At 49.4% G+C, this 21,739-nt stretch overlaps 1 protein-coding gene across 4 annotated transcripts in view; it reads right to left on the bottom strand.

Annotated features, from left to right (window-relative positions):
- Positions 1-21,739, bottom strand: part of MTFR1 (mitochondrial fission regulator 1) — a 558,490-nt gene that overhangs the window by 167,341 nt on the left and 369,410 nt on the right. For all 4 annotated transcript variants that reach the window (XM_069621121.1, XM_069621120.1, XM_069621118.1 and 1 more), the window contains one exon: positions 15,323-15,561. In XM_069621121.1, coding sequence (XP_069477222.1) covers positions 15,323-15,561 — 239 coding nt within the window. The remainder of the gene's footprint in view (positions 1-15,322; positions 15,562-21,739) is intronic.

Below are 21,739 nucleotides of genomic sequence, written 5' to 3'. Positions count from 1 at the left end.
AGCTGGATTTCTTTTCGTCGATAGAAAATCCCAGGCTGAACAGTAGGTCTACTGTCTTTTGGGTGTTTGGCTCATCACGGGGGACTCGTTCGACGTGTATTTTTCAATCGTCGAGGTAAGGGTAAACTGGAACTGAAAGTCTGCGCAGGTGTGCTGCTGCCACTGCCAGGACCTTGGTAAACACCCTTGGCGCCGAGGCTATGCCGAAGGGGAGTACCTTGAACTGGTAGTGTTTGTCCTGAATCACAAACCTTAGGAACTTTGTGCGCTGGCAGCATTGAAATATGAAAGTATGCATCTTTCATATCCAATGTTGTCATTAAGTCCCCTTGTTTTAGCAATGGGATCACCTCTTGCAATGTTACCATGCGAAACTTCTGGGGCTTTATGAACTTGTTCGCTGGGCGCAGGTTTAGAACAGGACGCATGGTGAGATCCTTTTTTCGGTACAAGGAAGTATATTGAATAGATACCCTTGTTTACCTGAAGAATCGGGACGGCTTCTATGGTGTCCTTTCCCAGCAGCGCCTCCACCTCTTGGACTAGGATATGCAGATGTTCCGGTGAAAGGGGTCGATGTTTCGGCGGTCTGAACGGTGGGGGTCGGGCGAATTCCACGCAGTAACCGTGGGCGACCGTCTTTAATACCCACTGGTCTGAAGTTATCCCCTCCCATGCCTTGAGGAAAGATGTTATCGATCCCCGACTGGGGAGACATGGGAGGGGACCTGAACTTGGTGGTCATTTCTGACCCGAGGTTGACGCACCTCTGGAATTGGAGCCTCTGCCTCTATTCTTTCTGCGCTTCTGACCCCTCTGGGGGTAGTAAGTGGGGCTTGCAGCCGGTTGACTTGAGTTGAAGTTGCCCGTGCCGAAATTATTTTGAGCGGCGCGGGCTTGTCCTGGAAAGGACCGCCGAGAATTGCTGCCCCTCTGTAGAGGGTTTTTGGGAAATCTGGTGCAGCGACTTAGTCTCGTGCTCCTTCTTGGCTGTCTCCAACGCATCATCTACCACCTTCCCGAATAGGTTGGCCTCTTCTATGGGTTTGTTGTTGATGGATGCCTGGGTCTCAGGCCTGAACCCGACGTGCGCAGATACGCGTGTCTCTTTAGGAGAGTACCCTGTGCGAGAGACCTGCCTGCTGTCTCTGCGGAGTCCAGGGTATTCTTTACAACATTTTGATTGGTAAGTTTGCCCTCCGAGACAATGGCGAGAAGCTTGGCTCTGGTTGGTTCCGGAACCTCCTGAAGGCCTTCCTGGAGTAGGTTCAATTGGGCTTCGACATAGCTTGCCAGTAATGTCGCGTTATTGGCAATCCAGATGGTATAAGCCGCCGCCGCGACCCGTTTGCCTAAGGCATACAACCTTTTGGACTCCTTGTCCGGGGGGGACTCCCGTGGCAAAGGGAACCCCTGCTCTCTTGCGAGTGTTGGTCACCACCAGTGAGTCTGGGATTGCGAGCCCTTTGATATAAAGCAGGTCGGTGGGGGAGGGGCGGAAAAGTTTTTTGACCCTTGGGTTCACAGCCCGAGTCTGAACGGGTGTGAGTAGGGAAGGGGCCAGCCGTCTCTTTACAGAGCTCAAGAGAGGGATAGACTGGCTTGCCGGAGGCTTGTCAATAATGTTTTCCGCGAAATCCTGTTCGGGCAAGGCTTCAAGCGTGGCAATTTTAAAGAATTCCGCTGATTTTTTCAACATGCTGTTGAAAGCCATTTGATCATCCACCGGGGGAGCTTGTCGAACCAGTGTGGATGGGGGAGAATCGAGGCAAACGATATCAGAATTGTGATCATCCTGCTGGGTGTCCTCCCAGTTGGCTGTTGCGCCTTGATCTTTCCCATAATTGTCCAGAAAAGAAGTCTCCTCTTCTTCTGTATAGATGTCCCTATACGTGTCTTTCTGGACATCTTCTTGATAATCAACATAGTGTTGAACATCTAGGTGTTGGGCAACTTGTGTTTGAGGGTTAGGGTCTACCCGAGCTTTTTTCGGCAAAGGTTGATCAGAAGCCTTGAAAAACTGCTCCACCCGATCCATGTACCCCTCAAATTGCTCCGTGGTCCACTTGGATGACCCAAATGGACCCAGCTGATCAGGAACCGGGTCCTCCGCCCCAAGGCGTTGAGAGGATCTCCTCAGGGTGCTTGAGAGGGGTACCTGGCTTTCTTCGTAAGAGTCTTCGGGATTGTCTTCCAAATCCGTGGAAAACCTTTCGGCGGATTGGCCCATAACTGTGGGCGAAACCGGTACTAGGCCCACCGCCGTAGCAATCCTATTGATGCGCTTACTGATAGTCACTGAATCTTCAGGAAACAACACCTCCGATGATGGCTTCTCGGGTAGAGGCCTACTCTTAGTTTTCGGGCCTGCACGGGCCTTGGAAACCTTGAAACTCGAAGTTTCTTGTTCAGAAACTTTGGCGTGTGTAGTTTGGGGAGTAGCGCCCTTGTTATATTTGTTAAGCCCAGTCATGCGCTGCTGCGGATGCGGGGAAGGCTTCAGATCAAATCGATCCGATGGCGCTTTCGCCTTCGACGAAGTTGTCGAGGAGGGCGCTTGGGTTGGGTGCTTTGCGCCGTGCGATTGTACACCCAGTCACCGGGTGTGGTCCCTGTAGCAAGACCAGGGTCGGGGACGGGCGTGGCGGCTCTAGAATGGTCCGCCTCAAGGTCTATAACGTCCGCGTTGGACGTTTGGGTCATCCGATGTACCCCCGCCTCTCTCGGCTGGTGTTGCGGCAGGGGAGGGAGGCTCCACGCGTGACATTCCGTACGCGGCCCACCGCTTGAACCGGCGCTCCTTAAGGGTTTTAGGTTTAGGAGTTTATACGCCGAACACTGCTTTAGTGCTCTAGGGGGAGACAAGCGTTACACGACGTGTGCTCGTCTTTTCCACGGATATCTGACCCTTCACACAGGGCAGAATCTAAATGGAGTCCTTTCCATAGCAAAAGGGAAGGGTGACAGACCAAAAAGGAAAGAAGTGGAAGAGGAAAGACCTAGCAGTATGGCAAACCCCGAGCCCACTCTCCCTACTGTGTAGGCCGGTCAGAAGGCCCAGCCACGTGGAGGTCCGAACGACGAATCTTAGGTGCCTGAACCCACAGCCGTAGACGATTCCCCCGTAGTCTTCGTCGAAGATGTTCTTGATAGGCGAAGTGACTTAAAGGGGATTAAACCGACAATTCGGTAAGATAAATAATGTCTCATGAAGAGCTCCGCTATAGGGCGACCAGTTATCTGGGCGGAAAAAAACAATCTGAGGGACCTCGGCACGTGAAGGATTTTAGGTACTACACACGTCACGATAGGGATAGTGTTTCAGACACGCCTATGCCGACGTCCCCTTTCGGTCCCCCGAAAGACAAGATGCAATACTCTGCGGTTACCACTGGATGTCGGACCATATGCACAGTATGTGATTCTAAGCAGATTAACAAGCATCAGAAATATGTTTAGGTTACCCTTTTCTTGATGAATGGCTGGTGGCAGTGGTTTACTTTTAACTACCGTGGAGCGCTTTTACCGCGGGCTGCGTTCGCAGCTGCAGTAAAGCATCCAAGGATGCCACTTTTGTTAAAATGGCCCCGGTCGTCTTTTTTCCCCCCCATTTCTTTGTGGAAAGGTCCTTCTTGAGATTTACTCTGTGCGCCAAACCAGGTTTGGTTTCTTTGTTCATTTGGTCTTTGGCGGGATTCATGAGTGAAGCCCACCTCTGGCTCCAGGGTGTCTGGCCAGGCAGCGAGGGAGGTGCCCGGAACACAGTGTGCTTAGTCTCCTAGGAGACAGAAATGCACTCTTAGGCGATTGGCTAGATGGCTGTCCGGCAAGGACAGCCACCCTGCTGGGTGACTGACAGCTAGGATGGAATGAATGGGAGAAACCTGCATAAAAGGCGAGGCTTTTTGGCTTGCAAGGCAGAGTCTACCACTGGACGAAGGAATCCGAAGAAGAACGTGAAAGACGCCTGCTGCAACTCCTGGACCGTTGGTTTGCCTGATGAAGACCTGCTGCAGTGCTGAAGCTCCAAATTCGTTTCAACTAGAGAAGCCCTGCGAGGACGACTACTCCCCTTGAGTTAGTGGGACCAATCAACTCCAAAGTAAGCCAAGTGGACATCCTCTCGAAGCTGGTTGTGATTCCACTGCAGTTGATGCCTGAAACCGAAGAGCCAGGGAGAGGAACACCAAATAGTGTGCCTTGCTTTTAAGTTGGCCAAAACCTCCAGGAAGATCCTCCAGACTCCCAGGAAGCAGGACTGACCGAGCCTGAGCCACGTCAGAGTGCTGATCCCGAGATGCAAGGAAAGCCCATCTCAACAGCCAAGAGTCTGCAGTGGTGCTACTTGCTGAGACGCGAGGAGCTGAAACCGCGAAGTGCCACTGAATAGAAGTTGGTCCTTTTCTGCCGCAGACTGTCCCATTGCAATGCAGGAGTCCTTTAGACATCCTCCCTCTTGTCCCTGCAACCGAGGAACAGGGACACAGGATCTGCAGAGCTGCACAGGACCAGAAGCCAGCCAAACCCCTTTTCTTCTAACCAAAGGGTACTGTAAAGTCTAAGAGAACTTACCTCTTGTTGTTAACCTCACTTGTTCTCAGTGGAGACTTGCCTTGGTTGCTTCTGTAGTGTTGCTAACAGCTTCTTTACCTCAGAAGTCTAATCAGCTTGTGGCACTACTTTGATTTCTTCTTTTCTACAAAGACTTCTAAAACATTGTACAAGCCTTTTACCTACCTGTGCTTCAGCTCACCTTGACTTTTGTCCAATTGACTTTGGCCTGCCCCCCTGAATAACTTCTTCCCTCTGACTCTGTGTTAGGCCTCCTTCCAGGAGGGGGTTAACTTAATTGCAATGGGGGTTACCAAAAGTAGTTACCTGCTTCAGAATATTTGTGAGATCTCTTGTTTTATTCTAATAATCCTTTTCTTTGACATACTCGAAGTATTGCCCTAAATGCAACATTGATATATTAATGTCCTCAGTGTCCTAACTATTGAAGTCACCCAAGGGTGTAGGAAGTGTGTGTGCCATCCGAAATGGGTACTTGCCGATTTAGGGCAACTCAGTGTGTATTCTGGAGTGTATTTGTGTGTTACTATTATATTGCCCCTTCTGAAGAAGGCTTACTCAAACTGACTGTTTAATAAATTAATAATTGTTTAATCAAGAAACCTTGTGTGTAAGAGTTTTTTTAATACTTACTTGTCACTGTGAATCTCTGTGCAACTCCCCTACAGCTCACATTGACCCCTCTTGAGATAAGCCTGGCTGCTTAACACGCTACCAACCTGTGTAGTACAGACTTCATGTTCCTATTGCCAGGAGGTCAGGGTTGTTGTAGTGCACCCAAAGGGTACTGAATGCAATCTTGCCTAACGGGCCCAAAGGAGGTAGCAATCACCAAGCTGTGGAGACAGACAGACACAGGTACTTCAGACTTCTATCGAGACAAACAGAAAGTCATCTAACCTGAATAGACTTTGTAGCCTCAGTAAGACCCTGTGTGGGGAGACAAAGTTTGGCTGTGCTCCCTTGAGGCCCATACAAAGGAAAGGACACAAATATAGGATTTTAGAAATGAAGTAGTACCGAAATTGTCACTGTATATGGGCATTTGGCTACTACCATGGTAGAAAGGTTAGTTTGGTGCGGCCAAGCCAAAAATGTACAATTGATTCTAACCTACTCCCAAACACTTTCTGGGTAAGAGAAGCTATCCTGGGGAAAAATGCAGTGTGTGAAAGAGCTCCCCTGCTACAGTGGTCATATTGATTGCTAAGTGTAGCACAAAAAAAAAATTACAAAAAAATTTAAAAAAAGAGAGTTGCCATTTTGCATGGGGACTTCAGTAAAAGCCCATCTGACAAAATACAAGTCTAAAAGCCAAGAAAGCCACCCAACAGTTTAGTGGGCTTGCAGATTAATAGAAAAGAACCCCAAAAAGTGAACTCTACCATAATAGTACAAATACTGTTTAGTGCCATCTTTGTTTTAGTTTCAACAATGTATTTGGTCTGCCAATCAGAAAAGGGACATGGTTTTCCAACTGTTAACTTGATTAAGTCGAGAGACAACATTGTTGTGTCCAATATACAAATGATCGCTAATGGAGCGCAACACTGTTGCCGATTGTTTTTTTAAAAAAAACTTTTTTTATTTGCATTTTCAAAAGATGAAACATTCAACATTTGATATCCCCTATCCCCCCCCCTCTTTCCCTTGTTTCCCTTGCACCCCCTGGACCCTCTGTTCAGGAGCTACCCATGGAGCTTGTCAACCCCTCTGGGCTTCCGGTCGCCGACATAGTTATGATAGTTGTATGTCCTGTGCTCTTAGCAGGGGTCAGCGATTCCTTCTTCCGCTTAGACCCCCTTTATAGGTGGGACACCTCTTGAGGGTCTATAATTCCTAGCAATGCCATTGATCTTGGGCACCATGCTCTACGTGCTCCGCCCTTCAAGTATCTCAGGGGGCACACCCAATCTGCTGCGAACTTCGCATGGTCGCCTTGTATCGAATATGTAAGCCACTCCATAACGACAAGCGACCAAATTTTAGCAATCCATTCATGTTCTTGAGGAGGGTCTTTGGATTTGCACTTGCACGGCAGCACCATCGCTGCCGACATCATCATAACGTACCTTGCGGCTTGAATTTGAGTGGGATTTCCGCCAGGGCCCCGTTGAGAACTAACAAATCCAGTCCCCTGTTCACCCAGAACCTGGGCCATCACCTGCCGTATTACCCCCCCCAGTATTGGTCGATTTTTGGACATTTCCACCATATGTGAGCCCATGTGCCAATCCCCCCGCACTCCCTCCAGCAGTTCGGCGAGGATTGTGGGTACATTCTATTTATCCTGACCGGGGTTAGGTGCCACTGGAGCATCAATTTTAACCAGGTCTCTCTGATCTGGAGCGATCTTGTTAGTTTCGGTATCCGTGCCAACAGGGTCTGCCACTCCCGGTCCCAGATTGTGCTGCCCGTTTCAGCCTCCCAGTTCCTCATGTATTCCCTGCTCGGTGAACTTTCTCCCTCCTTACTGTGTTTATATATTGTGGCCATCAATCCCCTGTCTCCCGAGTGCGTGTCTAAGTATTTTTCAAAGGGGGTTAGGGCTCTAGACCCGGCTGGCTTCATCTCTGGATGGGAAAGCCAGTGCCTCAGCTGAACCTAGCTGTACCTGTGCCGTTCACCTAATCCAAATTCTGATTTGCACTGCTCGAAGTCTTTGACCATGCCGTTCTCATACATGTCTCGCACCATTCAACACCCCCCTTGGATCCAGGTGTCGAATGTGATGGTTTTACGATCAGGGGTTGTTAGGGAGAATTCTCCGTTTAGGCTGAATTTCCTAACCTAGTGAGTCCCCCAGCAGCTTTGCTGGATTTTTGGGGTTTATTTTTTTTTCTCCTGCCAAGAGTGAGACTCTTTTACCCTCACTCTTGGGCATGATGGGAGTGTGTTTCTTTGACTCTAGATGTGTTTAATGGGATATGGGGTCTTTTACTCCATAGGGCTTCATGCCTTTTTGTGATGTGTTACACAGCACCCTCAGTGCAGTAACACAGGGGTGTCATAGCGACCCCCCAGTATAGACTCCATACCCTGGGACTACTGTCTCCCAGGGCATGTAAAGTCACCATTGACTTTACTAGTCTCAAATTCTTAACAGAACCAGTACAAACCATCATATTGTGGACGTACTGGCCGGGGCAATTCGACTGCCCCGGGGTCTGTTAGTCGAGGAGGCACGTCTCCATCCCCCCTGATCGAGTTTTGGCTAGTGGCAGTGGACACTACTTTTTATATTCGACCGCGAATATATTCCTATGGGATTTTCCCATTGTTCGAGGCTACCAACTTTAATTATTTAATTCCTATAGCCTCGAACATACCGCCGGTTTATTTAATTAATATTAATTCCCCGTTTGGTATTTTTTGCCAAGACCCGGTTCTAAAATGGCGTTTGTGTTCTCTTCTGTGACTCCAACCCAAGTCGAGCCCTTTGTTCCACTTTTTTGGCGGGCTTCTCCCCAGAAGCCTCCAAAAAGTGTTGCCACTCTGTCTGGGTACCACAGGGGGTGTGGGAGGGGGTTTAGGCACCCTGGACTGAGTTGCCTAGGCAACTCAAGTCGCACTCCGTCCTGATTGGCCCAAGTGGTGAGCCGGCCGGCTCACCACTTAGCATGTTTGAGTGACAGCTAGGCTGAGTGAATGGGGGTTTTCTGCATAAAAGCAGGGCTTTGGGGACTGGAACTTCAGAAGTCGCCACAGGACTTAAGAATCTGAGGGAGAAGCTGAGCCGACCTGCTACGACGGCACCACCGGTGGAGCCCTGCTGAACCGTCTCACCACTTTTCCCGACGACAGAGGAGATCTCCAGCCCGGAGAGTCTTCTTCCTTCGACTGGTGGGGATAACCAGTCTGCTTCCTTTTTCGCTTCCTGGAACAACTCGTGGCCGCCTTGCCTGTGCCAAGCACCCCGGCAAATGGGATACCACGTTTTACCACTACCGCAAATCAAAGGGTAGTACCTTTAACCGGAAAACTCCGCGGCTGGTTTCTTCCCGACCTTCATCTTTCCTCCACGTCGAGATCTTCTCTTCCTCTGGACGACGCCGCGACTTGCACTTGCTGCCAGGAACAACTGCCCCCGCTGGAGGATCCTTTCCACCTTTGTTACCGTGTTCCGCCTGGCTTCCCTTGCAACCGACTGTACGGGGTAGATTTAGCCCCCAGCTTTCGAACTTGGGTTAGCCTGGGACACCCACGCTAAACTTTTCTGAGCCTAACTAAAACATCTCTGAACTCCCTGCAAGACTTTTTAAGCCTGTTGTCATTGTGTGATCTTGGATACATTTGTGCCCTGCTCTCTCTAAGAGTGGGCCCGGCCTATGGACTTTGGCTCAGAAGTAACTTTGACTTTCCTGCCTTGCTTAAGAGTTCCTAAGTATTAGTGTGGTGTATTTTCCTACATTCTGCCTTTCCCTCTCTTTTTCGTTAACTTATTGGAGTGCCATCTATAGTTAAGCGCTCACCTCTGTCTGGAAATAAGTGGTGTTAACTAAGACTTGTCTGATAAGGAATAAGGGATGTATATATAATAATAGTAACTGTGTTTAAAGTGATTGACAATATTAGTGCTGGAGTGTTTCAATAAGTGTGTTTTTAAATAAATAATTATATACCTTGATACCAAAGCTCTGGTCAGTGTTTGCTTGTGCTATTGTATCCGAGTGCCTATTGTGTATACTTTACATACTGCCTAACTCTTCTTGAGGGAAGTCTGACTGCTCAGCCACAGCTACCAGGTAAATCTGGGTGGTACAGACTGCTACCAAGTGGGTTTACTGCCAACACCTGTAGTCCTAAATCTTTTGCAGTGGTCCCCAAGGGAACTGCATAGGTTTCTGCCTAACAAGGGTGAATTGGGGGTTGTCAAATAAGGGAGTATAGGGGAGGGAAAGGTTGTAATGCATGACCTTAATTACTGCTTGGTCCCATGCGTCCCCTATTGTCGAGGTGATTCTGCTGCTATACATTTGGGGAGTTCTATCTGATCTCGGTTTCCACAACATTCCCTCCAAGTGCCCCGCCACCACCGCCCTATCCATTGACCTCCATATCTTATCTCTATCGTCCCTTTGCCAGTCCCTGATGATTCTAGTTTGTGCAGCAATGTAGTATGCCCTAAAGTCTGGCTCCCCCAAACCCCCCCGCGCGAGGTTGCTGTTCTCATGAGATTTATGGCTATTCTTGGATGCTTTTGATTCCAGACGAATCATGTCATAGCCTTATGGAGGGCCCTGAAGAAGGTGTGCGGGATAGAAATTAGTAATGCAGCAAAGTGATACAGCAGTTGTGGTAAGACCACAATTTAAGACATTTATGTGACCCAGCCACGAGATGGTTAGCAGCCCCCAGTCTGCCAGTTTCGATTTGAGTTTCTCCAAGAGGGGTGGGTAATTTGCTTGATGCATATCCCCCACGGTCTTCGGTATTTGGACCCCCAGATATGTTATAGATTTATTTGCCCACCTAAACGCATATGCCCCCTTGATGCGCTGCTCTGTGTGATGTGGCAGCTTGAGGCTGAGTATCACTAATTTATGTGTGTTCCGAAGCCCATGTTAGTCATAGTAGCAAACGGGAAGCCCAACTTCACCCTATTGAATGCTTTTTCTTCATCGATTGCCAGGAGGAGGGCAGGGATCTCTTTCAAGTGTGCCTTCTCTACCAGGTGGGCAATTCTTCTTATATTGCCTGCTGTCTGCCTGCTTCTGATGAAACCAGCCTGGTCAGGTTGAATTATTTTGGGCATGATTGTGTCTAACCTAGATGCTAGTATTTTAGTATGCATCTTGGCGTCCACATTTATTAATGCTATCGGGCAATAGGAGCCGCATTCAGTTGGGTCTTTGCCCTTTTTATGCAGAAGTGTGACCTTAGCCTCTTTCATTGATCTGGCTAGAGCTTTGGTGGATCCTATGTAATTGAATAATTTAGTAAGATGAGGGATTAGGGTTTCTTTATGCAATTTGTAGAACTCCGCGACCAAACCATCTGGGCCTGGGGATTTATTTAGTGGTGGAGAGATAATTGCCCTTCTAACCTCGTCCGTTATTTCCCTCTCTTCCACTGAGATTTGACATAGCTATCTTATCTAGGTAGGCCTCCTGAGCCCCAGGGTCTGGGTTGCTAGACGCGTATAGGTTATTGTACAACTGGCAGAACCGCCTTTCTATCTCTACATATTTGGTGCTTACCTGTCCCCCTCCCCCTTGATTTTCAGAATTGTTCTATCCCCTTCTTCCTTCCTCAGCATTCTAGCTATGAGCCGGTCTGACTTATTCGCTTTAACATAATATTTTTGGCGTAGGCGAAGTAGATTTTTCTCAGCCACCCTAGTCTGTATGAGATCCAACTGTCCTCTCACCGCTCGGTATTCTTGATGGCTGCCGATTGCGACGAGCCCATCCGTGCCATTACCTCTTTCAATCCTTTCTCTAATTGGTCTTTCTCTAAATTTAGCTCTCTATCCCTTCTGCCCTTTATCGCTATGATCTTCCCTCTTATCGTAGCTTTAAGGGCATCACACCATATTTGTGGAGAAGTCTTCCCATTTGTTATTTCCCCTGAAATCTACCAACTCCTATTTTCCCAGACCAATGTTTTATCTTTAAATAACAGGGTCGGATAGCGCCACCTCCACAGGCCTAGTGGGCCACGTGGTCTGAGAATCGACAGGGTGATTGGAGCATGATCGGACAGTGCAATGGCTCCTAGAGTTATGTCGGTTGTTTTGTCGAACAATGATCTAGACAACCATATATAATCAATACGAGAGTGCGATCTGTGCGCATGTGAATAGAAGTTGTACCCTGACGTGCTACCCTGGATCTCCCTCCATGCGTCGACTATGGCCAGGTCTTGTGTTTTCCTCATAAGGTCCCTTGACGTTCCCCCCGCTGGGCCCCACCCATACGTACTCCTATCCACGAGTGGATCTCAAGCCATGTTGAAGTCGCCCGTTAGTAGGATGCGGCCCTTGGCAAGTTTTTCCAGACGTGCGAGGGAGTTTTGTATAAAGGTATCCTGGCCCACATTTGGCGGATAGATTGTCGTAATTGTGTACGTCTCACCCCTCCCCTCCAGCACCGCCGCTAGGTATCGTCCCTAGTTGTCTTTTTTGCGTTGCCTTGACTGCCAGGTCTAATCTATCCTTCAAAGCAATCGCTACTCCTTTTTTATAGGTTTGCGTGGCCTGTATTATTCTAGAGTATCCCCAAACCTTTATCCTGTAGGTGTCCCGGGATTGGATGTTTGTCTCTTGCAACGTCGTAATGCGTGGATTCTCCTTTCGTAAGAACCTCTCCACCTTTTTCCTTTTGAGCTGCGCGTTTAACCCGTTAACGTTTAGCGATAATAGCTTCAAGCATTCCATGTTAACTTTTAAAGTGAGTCTCTAATTGCCTCCCTACTTTTGTTGTGTCCCGGAGCTCCCACCTCCCTCCCCAAGAGAATCGTCTCATCTGCGCCGGATACCTCCTTACCGTTTCCAACTTCCTGGATCATTTCCAAACCCCACCACCCCTGGAACCCCAACCCCCCTCTCCCTTTCCCTTACCCCCCTGGGTGAGCCCAGCTGGCAATCAGCCCCCCTCGTGCCATGAGCCCGGGAGCTGAACTCCAAGACTATTCCAGTTTTACCCCCACACGGAATCTCCCATTCCAAGGAACCGTCCCTACCCCCCTCCCCCACATGGGGCTTCATATATGTGTTAATGTTTTCCTGATACGGTGCACTTGTCAGACCTTTGCGAGCGCCCTCCCCGGGCTCACAGTATGGACTCTGTTCTTCCTCCGGTTATCAGGTTCTGCTGGTACTTTCGGGTGGGGATTCGTGGCGTTCTGGCGCCGCTTTCTTCAAGCCATTGCGGGGTGTCGGATGGTGGTCCTCTTTCTTTGACCGTTTGGGGTCCACTGTGGACCACTCCCAAGGTTTGCGAGCGCTGCGGTGGGCAGCCAATCCAGATAGGCTCACTGGCGGTTGTTCCAGACCCAGCAAGTCAATCCTTGTTCACAAGTGGTGACCTTGTAGTGTCTACCCTGCCAAGTGAAACTCAAGCCAAACGGCTGTGTCCATCTATATCAAATTTGCTCGGCTCTCAGATACGCCAGGACTGGACCCATTTGCCACCTTTTGATCAGGGTTATATGCGCCCGATCTTGGTATAGAAATATCTCTGAGCCGTTATATGTAATGTGACCTGCTCTTCTGGCTCTTTCCAGAATTTTCTCTTCCGTCGCGAAACTGTGGAAAGCCACCAAAATGTCTCTCGGTCTGGCTCCTGGTTCCACTCGAGGTGGACCCACACTATGGATCCTCTCAAACTGAAGATCAGCGCCTGGGTCAACGAGATCCGTGAAGATCGTGCTAAGAGTTCTTTTGAGGTACTCGTCTTGGATCGCTTCTGGGAGGGATTTGACTCATATTGATTCTCCGGGATCTCGCTTTCTAAATCTTCGGCCTGCAACTCCAGGTTTTGGGTGGCCGCCGCCAGTGTTTCCAGAAGGTTTTCAGCCTTCCGCCCATCTTCAGTTAGCTCCTGGATGGCCCGCTCATTGGTATCGACCCTCTCCAATTTTATTAATGTCTCTCTTTATCTCCTTTATTCCCTCAGCCAGGTCTTCCCTCAGCGTGTCCATCTGCCTTTGACCCGCCGCAGAGATCTTATCGACCAGCTCCCCCATTAATTGCTTGAGTGTCGATTGTGTGACCGGTCTGTCCTGTTCACCCTGATTGGGGTCTGTGCCTAGTTCACCTGCCTCCTCTCACGTTGGGTGATCGTCCTCCGTGATGGCGTCCCTAGCCCGGATTTTTGCGAGTGACCCCTCTTGACTTTTTCAGGCATTTTTCATGGCTGATGGGATGTCCTTCATTCTGTTCCTCGACATAGCTGGGATACTGAATGTGGGTGTGCTTTGTGTGTCGTGAGGGCCTCCTATCCTCACTGTGCGGGTGCTCCGGCGCTAGGGGGTTTGTCTCCTCATACTGACTCACAGGCAGCCGCTTTGCTTGGGCTTATCACTGGTCCTTTATCTTATCTCTTAGACCCCGGTAGGATCAATTCTTAGTTTTGGGGTTGTCTCTCCAAATTGGGCATTATGGAGGCTGGGTAGAAGCGCGAGTATCTTTAATGGTCTCTCCCAGGCTAAGATTACCTCCCTCCCAGGGAGAGCTGTGGACTTATTGTTCCCCTTGTTGTTGAGGCCTCTCTCGCTCCAGCGTACCGTGGGTATTTGGGGTAGGTCAATGATGTGTATTGCTAGTCTGGTGACCAGGCAGCAGCTCCCCCTGCAGCCGTTCCCCGCCCAGTGGTTCTTGTGCCTGGTCTTGCCCCCGGCTTACAGCTGGGGTGCAGTCCACTTCTATATGTTCCGAATTGTTCGACGGGCCTCCCAAGCAGCCCGGAGATGTTGGCCTCGTGTATATCGTTTACACTCTTGGAGCGGCCCAGAGAAAGGGGCTGGCTGCAGCCCCGGCAGAGTCTGTGACCCCAGCAGCCCACTCTAGGGCCCCCACCCCAGAGCCACCATGCGTGGGCGCAGTAGCTGGCGCGGGACCCCCCTCGCGGACAGAGGTCGAGGGTGCCGCCCCGATCCCAGTCTTCCAGCAACTGTCTTCGGACCCAGCACTGGGAGTGTGTTGCGCTGGGCCCGGGTGATACGGCGGACTGGGTTGTGCAAGGGCTCCTCACCCCTCCGTGCCGCAGAGGGTGATCGCGAGGGGGGGCCGGGCTCCTGGGTCTGATGGGGGGCAGACACTCACCCTCTTTTCAGCCGCTGAAAGTCCAGGTGCGCAGGGCCAGTAACAGTGCCGGTGGGCTCCCTCTTCTCTACTGTGCCTGGTCTCCACTGCGAGCCCCCGCAGAATGCGACAGTTATGTTCTTGTGGCCCGCCAGGACCCCAGCCTCTTGTTCCAGCGGAGGGCCGCGGAGCGCCACTCTCCTCATGCACCTGCTCGTGACAGGGTCAGGGCTTCCACCAAGGGCTCCTCTCGCCTGGATCCCAGAGCGGCGTACAGGGCTTTGGGCCGCTCTTACAACTGCCCGGCTGACTGACTCGTCTTGGTCGACTTCACTTTTCTGTGTGCCAGTTTCCCCTCCATATTAGTCAGAAATCAAACTAAACTAGACAATTTAAAATGGGGTTACTTTTGTGAGTCAGTTTAAATGTCTTGAGACTGCCCAGATTTTGTAGCTAAATGGACCTGTGTGAAAGATTTCAGTACATATCCATGCATTGAAATTCTAAATTTGACACAAATAGGAATGGTTACTCCAAAAATCTATTCTCCACCCATTCCTGTGTCTGCCTTCATCCACCACTAATAAGGAGCTCCCCATTTTGTATGCGCTGCTTTTAACAGACGCTAATAACCAAGTGCTGTGTTAAAGTAGTTGCCAGGGCCCTGCTCCAAGTGCTTGGAGAGCAGTGCACAGGACACCGACTGCCATCCTCCCCATGGCTGTTGCGATGGAATTGGTGGTAATTGAGGGCTTCCATGACCCTATGAGCTTGAAGACATTTGACCCTGCAGAGGTGACAACTATATTCAGCTAAAGACCTGGTTGCCTTTTTTGCTTTGAAAACTTGACATGGTCTTCTAAACATTGAGGAATCTCAGAAGGAAATCTCTACATGCTAAATAGCTTGAAGGACATTAAAGTAGCATTTGACAGCATGGCACTTTATGCAGGAGCATTCAATTCAAAAGCATAAATAAACTGTCACAAAAAAATTATGCAATACCTGCAGTCGAATTCTGCTGTTCTTGAAAGGTAACAATTTTTGCTATCTGTGCCCTTAAAGTGGCAAGTTCATTTTCTAAAGCACTGATCTTCTGCAGAGCTTCATTATTGACTACCACCGGAATGTCTTCCGTCGACAGCTCCCTGCTCAGGTTAGGCAATGATAATTGCCTATTCGGAAGTCCAAAGTCAAGCGGCTCTTCCAGTGCAAGGAATGCTTGACTAGACCGAACCTCCGATCTGCAAAAAGAAAAAAAATGATACAATGCCTAAAATGTTTTTTTTTTACTGTAGTTCTGTCATAAATATGTACATGACCCAACAAAACATGAGCATAAAACAAGTCTTACTTGCCAGTAATCATCTTTCTGAAGCTTGCATCTACTTAGGATCGCATGCTTTGCATAGGTCCCCCATTTAGTTCTTGGTGCAGGGTATTACATAATGTTTTTTTGAAATTTGAAAAATGGCACCGACAGGGGTGTACCTGTAACACTATCCCTACTCTACGTGTACACATGATCAGTTAACATGTTGGGGAGAGATTTAACTAGCAAACTCAACATGACAATATACTTCACTGACCAGGGAATAATAGGTTCTATTCCAGGGATTCATTGTGTAAAAGCACAAGAATTTAGATCTTCATTTTATGGCCAGAAAGCACAGAGGTGTGCCACTAGACTCAAAAATATTCCTTCATGGAGTACACATATTGTTAGCATGGCTTCCCAGGATATGAGGCACACTGTTGCGACTACCCACAGAATTCTTGTTCAGGCCGGAAGTACCGTTTGACGAGGAATAGAGGCAAGTCTTTACAATTGAGTTAGAAGCAGCAAAAGTGAGAGGATAGGGTGATTCTACATGGGGTGGATGAAGGAATAAGCTGGAGGACAGTAGTAGCTCTCGATAAAGGATATAGACTGACGAAGAGGTGTTTACAGACGATTAGTGTTTAACATAAGTCTCACTATCAGCTCATAATTGAGAGCAGAGAAGTGCTGCAAAGAATGTCATTGGTAAAAAAGACGGTCCTTCCTTCAGGAAGATTTGGCACAGGTACCAAGCATATTGTGGAGCAGTAGTCCATATGATGTGGGACTATAAAAAGGAGTAGGTTCAGTCAAAATTAAACTGCAGCCAGAAGCCATTTTGCCGTGGGTGAGACAGTAGTACCCAATGTCAAGAGAAGCAGATTAAGGTATTTATGATAACTTAACATTTCTGCTCTAGTGCAGCAAGGGATACTTGTGCCATCAGAATCCCCTTTTAACATGGCAGTGTACCCAGTGGAAGAAATCTACGGGTTTGGGAGTTCTGGGAGATTTGTTCAGGACCTATGCCCCCTAAACATTGTTGAAGCAGATTTCCCATTTGTCCCAAATCCAGTCACAATAATGTGCAACATCCCATCCTAAGGAAAATATTTCAGAGTGATAGATTAAAAGAAGGCCTTCTTTTGAATTCCCCTTCACAAGGAGTCACGGGTCTTGACCGTTTTCCCATCGCAGAAAAAACTTGAAACACCAGGTTGCCTCAGGGGTACAGTGAATCCCCCTCAATCTTCAACCGAGTGCTCCAGATGGACCTCTGAAACGTACACTTTGGCAGTATAGTGATATAATATGAAGATGACATTTTGGTGTGCAGCGAGACAGTGGAAGAGTGCAGAAAAGACTCAATACAGTTGATGAATGTTGCTAGAGAAAGGGTACAAAGTAGACCAGGAGAAATTACAATATTGCCAGAAAGAAGTTTTATATATAGGTCAGTTAATATCTCAAGAAGGAAGAAAAGTGACCCCTGAGAGAGCAGAAGCAATCATGAAAACACCCAGACCAAAAACAGTGAGGGGGGATGGTTTCAGTTACTTACCTGTAACTATTTTTCTCCAGCATGGGTCTGGCATGGATGCACATGGTCATTAATATTCCCCGTCAGGCTGGGAATCCTTGGTAAAAAGAAAACAGTTTCACTTTGAAAACTGTATTTCTTCTCTAAACCAATCACTGTACTCTGGGTCATACTGTCCCCATCCAATGACAATCCTCTCCCTAAGCCCCGCCTCTGGCAGCCATCTTCGGATTTGGTAAGCACATAAAGTGGCAGTATAACCAAGAAGAGCCGCAGAGGGGCCAAAGGGAGGGTTTGTACGTGACTATGTCAGACCCATGCTGGAGAACAAAGCAAGGTTACAAGTAAGTAACCAACCTTCTCCAGCATGGGGTCTAGCATGGATTCACATGCATGTGAATAACGAATACACAGCAGTACCACATTACCCAACCACGGGAAGTGGCAAGGCTCAACAGAAGCATTTAACACCCCTGGAACAGACTCACCTTGAGTGAACAGGTTGCGTAGCACTGCCTGGATGTCTCTGGTCTCCTCCCTGGAATCCCTGTCGACGCAACAGAACGTTGTGAAGGTATGCATGGACTTCCACGTCGCAGCCCTGCAGGATATCAAGCAGGGGCACCCTAGAAAGGAACGCCAGTGGGTTCTCTGACAGCCCAGTAGCGGCCAGTTCACCAGCAGATGACAGTGCATGATGCAGCCTGAGAGCCATCTTGAAATGGAAGCCTTAGACAAGGTCTTCCCCTAGTTCGCAGGACCAATGTTCACAAACAAATGAGAAGTCTTCTGAGAACTCATTGTGCGGGTCACGTAAAACTTCAAGGCATGAGCAACGTCATGCAAATGCAAGGCCCTCCCTGCCAGCGACTTTTGGGAAGAAAACGGGCAACACCAAAAGTTTGTGGAGGTGGAATTCCGATGGAACCTTCAACATGAACTAGGGCTGCGTGCTGGGAGAAACCAGAGGCTATTCCCAGGGCTCCTTTGATCAGGTGGTGAAGGCGACCGTCCCCCAGATAGCACGATCCTCCCCACAATGAGAGAAAATAATAATGGACTCTCCCAGGATGGGAATAAGGCCAGGACAAAGTGAGATTGTCATTGATAAACTCCCATTTAAGCTCATGGGAGTTTATCAATCGGAATAGGGCATGCAAAGAACTCTGCAAACTCCGAGAGCGCTCTGCCTGACAATAGCAAAGACAGGCGTATATATTTACAAAAAGCGTCACAAGAACCTAGATGCTATAGGGGGCACAAGTTTGTGGGGATTGGGTGGCGACGACTAACTATAGGTGTTGCTGCAATGTGGTTTGCCGTGGTTGGAGGACGTCACTGGTTACCCTCGTGGGTTAGGCTGGGCCTGGCAGGTCAGCTGGGCTCATCCGGACGGTGGGTTTGTGTCAGCCGTGACCAGTGTCAGTGATGCTTTCTGCCCTAGGCCACGCACACCGCAGTCATTCAACACTGCAATATTATCTTCTCCGGTAAATCTTGCAATAGGTTATTCTACAGGTTAATGCAAGACAGGAGGAATGCACCTAGAGTGCGGTCTTTTGGTGATACATCAATACATGGTTACCATCGTCCTGTTGACCGGGTATCACAGGTCGCGAGGTTGGGTCTCAGGGCATGGGACGGCCTGTCCGTGTTATGTCTCGTTAGAAGTCATTATGAATGTGTTCCTGTAGTGTTGCCGTAATATTGGGTGCCCTACTTTTACAGGGGCCATTAACCTAGGGTGAGCCGGTGGGTCGTGGAGCCTAAGAAAGGGCAACTTTGGATCTGTTTTAAGGCCAGGGTGTACGGCTGGGTTGTAAATAATTCAGGTGGCAGGCCGCGGCCTTGGGGGCTGCGGGGGGAATGTGAATGTTTGAAGCGGCTCCAGCCGAATTGGGGGAGGTGGAGCAGAGCAGCACAGGCCTCTGCTTTTTGTCTGGCAGGCTTCACTGGGAGGAAGGGGGAATGGCCTTGCATGTGCTCACAAAGGTATTTTCCTCGTGCGTTGCAGTTTTAAGTGGAAGAGACAATCATTCACATAATACACAATACTCATTGAGTCTTTTCAAACCTTATGTTTTTGATATTTCACATGGCCGTTTTAAAGATGTTACCTATAAGTTAAGTATTCAACAACCACAACATTTTGTTACATATCTATACATGTGCGGTAAGTGAGGTAGTAGTAAGGTTGGTGGAGCACGCAGGAGCAACCCGCCAGTAAGACTGACGGCAGTGACACACAGTGAGCTTAGACATACATATGGTGCATTTTCGTGCACCCTTTGCATGAGCTCCCAATAGGGTTGCATTTGTCTTCCTTTGTGCTCTAGCAGCATTAGTTCAGTTATGGCATGGGACCTGGGGGTGTAGTCTTCTCGGCGAAACATGCAACATGAAAAAAAAACCCGGAACACCTTTACTATTTGCGCATAGCTACGGGGATGTGGGTACTTCATCCCGAATGTCATAAGCACACATTCTGCCATCTTCATGGTGGTTACAGGTTTTTAGTCAGAAAGGTCGTGGAGAGAAAGGTTTACGGGGACCATTTTACAGTTCTTTTCCACCCCGGCCCTGCTGGCCGGGTCATACTGGAAACAGCGATACACTGCGGAAGGTGAAATGTTAGTGTTGGTATCTAACACTAGCTCATGTCCGTCTGTTCGTGGGAACGGGCTCTCAGCGGATCTGCCAGAGAGCTGCGGCCACAGGGTAAGTGAAACTCTCCGCTGCGGTGCACAGGGCTCAAACCATCTTTATTTTACAAAATGGTTTCCAGGGCCTAGCTAAATTCAGCATGTTTGGTCAATGTCTTCAGCCAGTGGCCCACCCACCACCTGAGCCCTGGTGGCAGGGGGAACCCCTGACGAGCCATGGACTTCACAAGGGGGAGAGGGTCTCTTGGACCAATCCTCCCATACAGTGGCCACGAGAGGGCCATCGCTCCTGGATGCCAACCCTGGGGGCAGACGAGCAGGGGAGTATCACCTGGGCAAGGGGTCATCAGAGATTATGGGAGACCTGCTATTCCTCCCGTTCTGATATACTTAGTGCAGCTACTTATGGTCAGTCAGTGAACTCCAACTGAGATGCAGGCTTTTCATTTATAGGAAGGGCAGAGAGAGCGGGCAGACAGAGAGAGCGCGCAAGAGGACAGAGAGAGCGGGCAGACAGAGAGAGCGGGCAGACAGAGAGAGCGGGCAGACAGAGAGAGCGGGCAGACAGAGAGAGCGGGCAGACAGAGAGAGCGGGCAGACAGAGAGAGCGGGCAGACAGAGAGAGCGGGCAGACAGAGAGAGCGGGCAGACAGAGAGAGCGGGCAGACAGAGAGAGCGGGCAGACAGAGAGAGCGGGCAGACAGAGAGAGCGGGCAGAGAGAGAAAGGGCAGAGAGAGAAAGGGCAGAGAGAGAAAGGGCAGAGAGAGAAAGGGCAGAGAGAGAAAGGGCAGAGAGAGAAAGGGCAGAGAGAGAAAGGGCAGAGAGAGAAAGGGCAGAGAGAGAAAGGGCAGAGAGAGAAAGGGCAGAGAGAGAAAGGGCAGAGAGAGAGAAAGGGCAGAGAGAGAAAGGGCAGAGAGAGAAAGGGCAGAGAGAGAAAGGGCAGAGAGAGAAAGGGCAGAGAGAGAAAGGGCAGAGAGAGAAAGGGCAGAGAGAGAAAGGGCAGAGAGAGAAAGGGCAGAGAGAGAAAGGGCAGAGAGAGAAAGGGCAGAGAGAGAGGGCAGAGAGAAAGGGCAGAGAGAAAGCAGAGAGAAAGGGCAGAGGGAGAGAGAGGGCGGAGAGAGGGAGAGAGAGGGCGGAGAGAGGGCGGAGAGAGGGGGGAGAGAGGGGGGAGAGAGGGGGGAGAGAGAAAGTGAGAAAGTCAGAGAAAGAAGGCAAAGAGTGAGTGACTAACGTACTCTTATTCCTTAGTCCCCTTTCCTCCATACTGCATGGGCGTCCCTCGCTAGGGACCGGAGAAGGAACCTTTTTCACCAGAAAAAAACCTTTCCCTTTAAATTTAGAGGCACGCGGGGGTGCCAAAATGGGAGGATGCGCTCCCCTCAAGAAAACAGATTTCTTACAACTGCCTGTCCGAAAGCCGCATCTGACAGGGCCGGCGTCTAAACTGTAGTGCTTACAGAAAGCTGATGGGGTGGCCGCCCTAAAGATGACTTTTGGAATGCAATGGCTGTGGCCTTGGCTCTGACAGCGTGGGCGTGCATGTTAGCTGTAAGTGGTTTGTGCTGCCCCTCATAGGCCTCCTTGATGGCCGAAACCATCCACCTTGCAATAGAGGCCTTGGATGCCTGATCACCTGGCCTTGAGCCCCCCCCCTCCCCCCGAAGGTGACAAAGAGCGTCCGACTTGCGGAAGCCCTTGGTCCCGTCTAGAGCGCGTCTGACATCCAGACAGTGCAAGACCCTCTGAGCATCGTCTTTAGGGTCAGCAAAAAACGTAGGTAAGACTATCTCCTCGTTTAGATTTAGGTTCTGAAGCCACCAGTGCCTGGATATCGCTGACTCTACAAGGAGAGGGGAGGACAATCTACAGAGCTGTTTCAATAGTGACCAGCCTGATG

Source organism: Ambystoma mexicanum, chromosome 5q (genome assembly GCF_040938575.1).
Source record: "Ambystoma mexicanum isolate Mex_15411 chromosome 5q, UKY_AmexF1_1, whole genome shotgun sequence".
NCBI classification, from domain to species: Eukaryota; Metazoa; Chordata; class Amphibia; order Caudata; family Ambystomatidae; genus Ambystoma; species Ambystoma mexicanum.
Note: the sequence above shows the minus strand (reverse complement) of the source record. Positions and strands in the feature narration are given on the sequence as shown.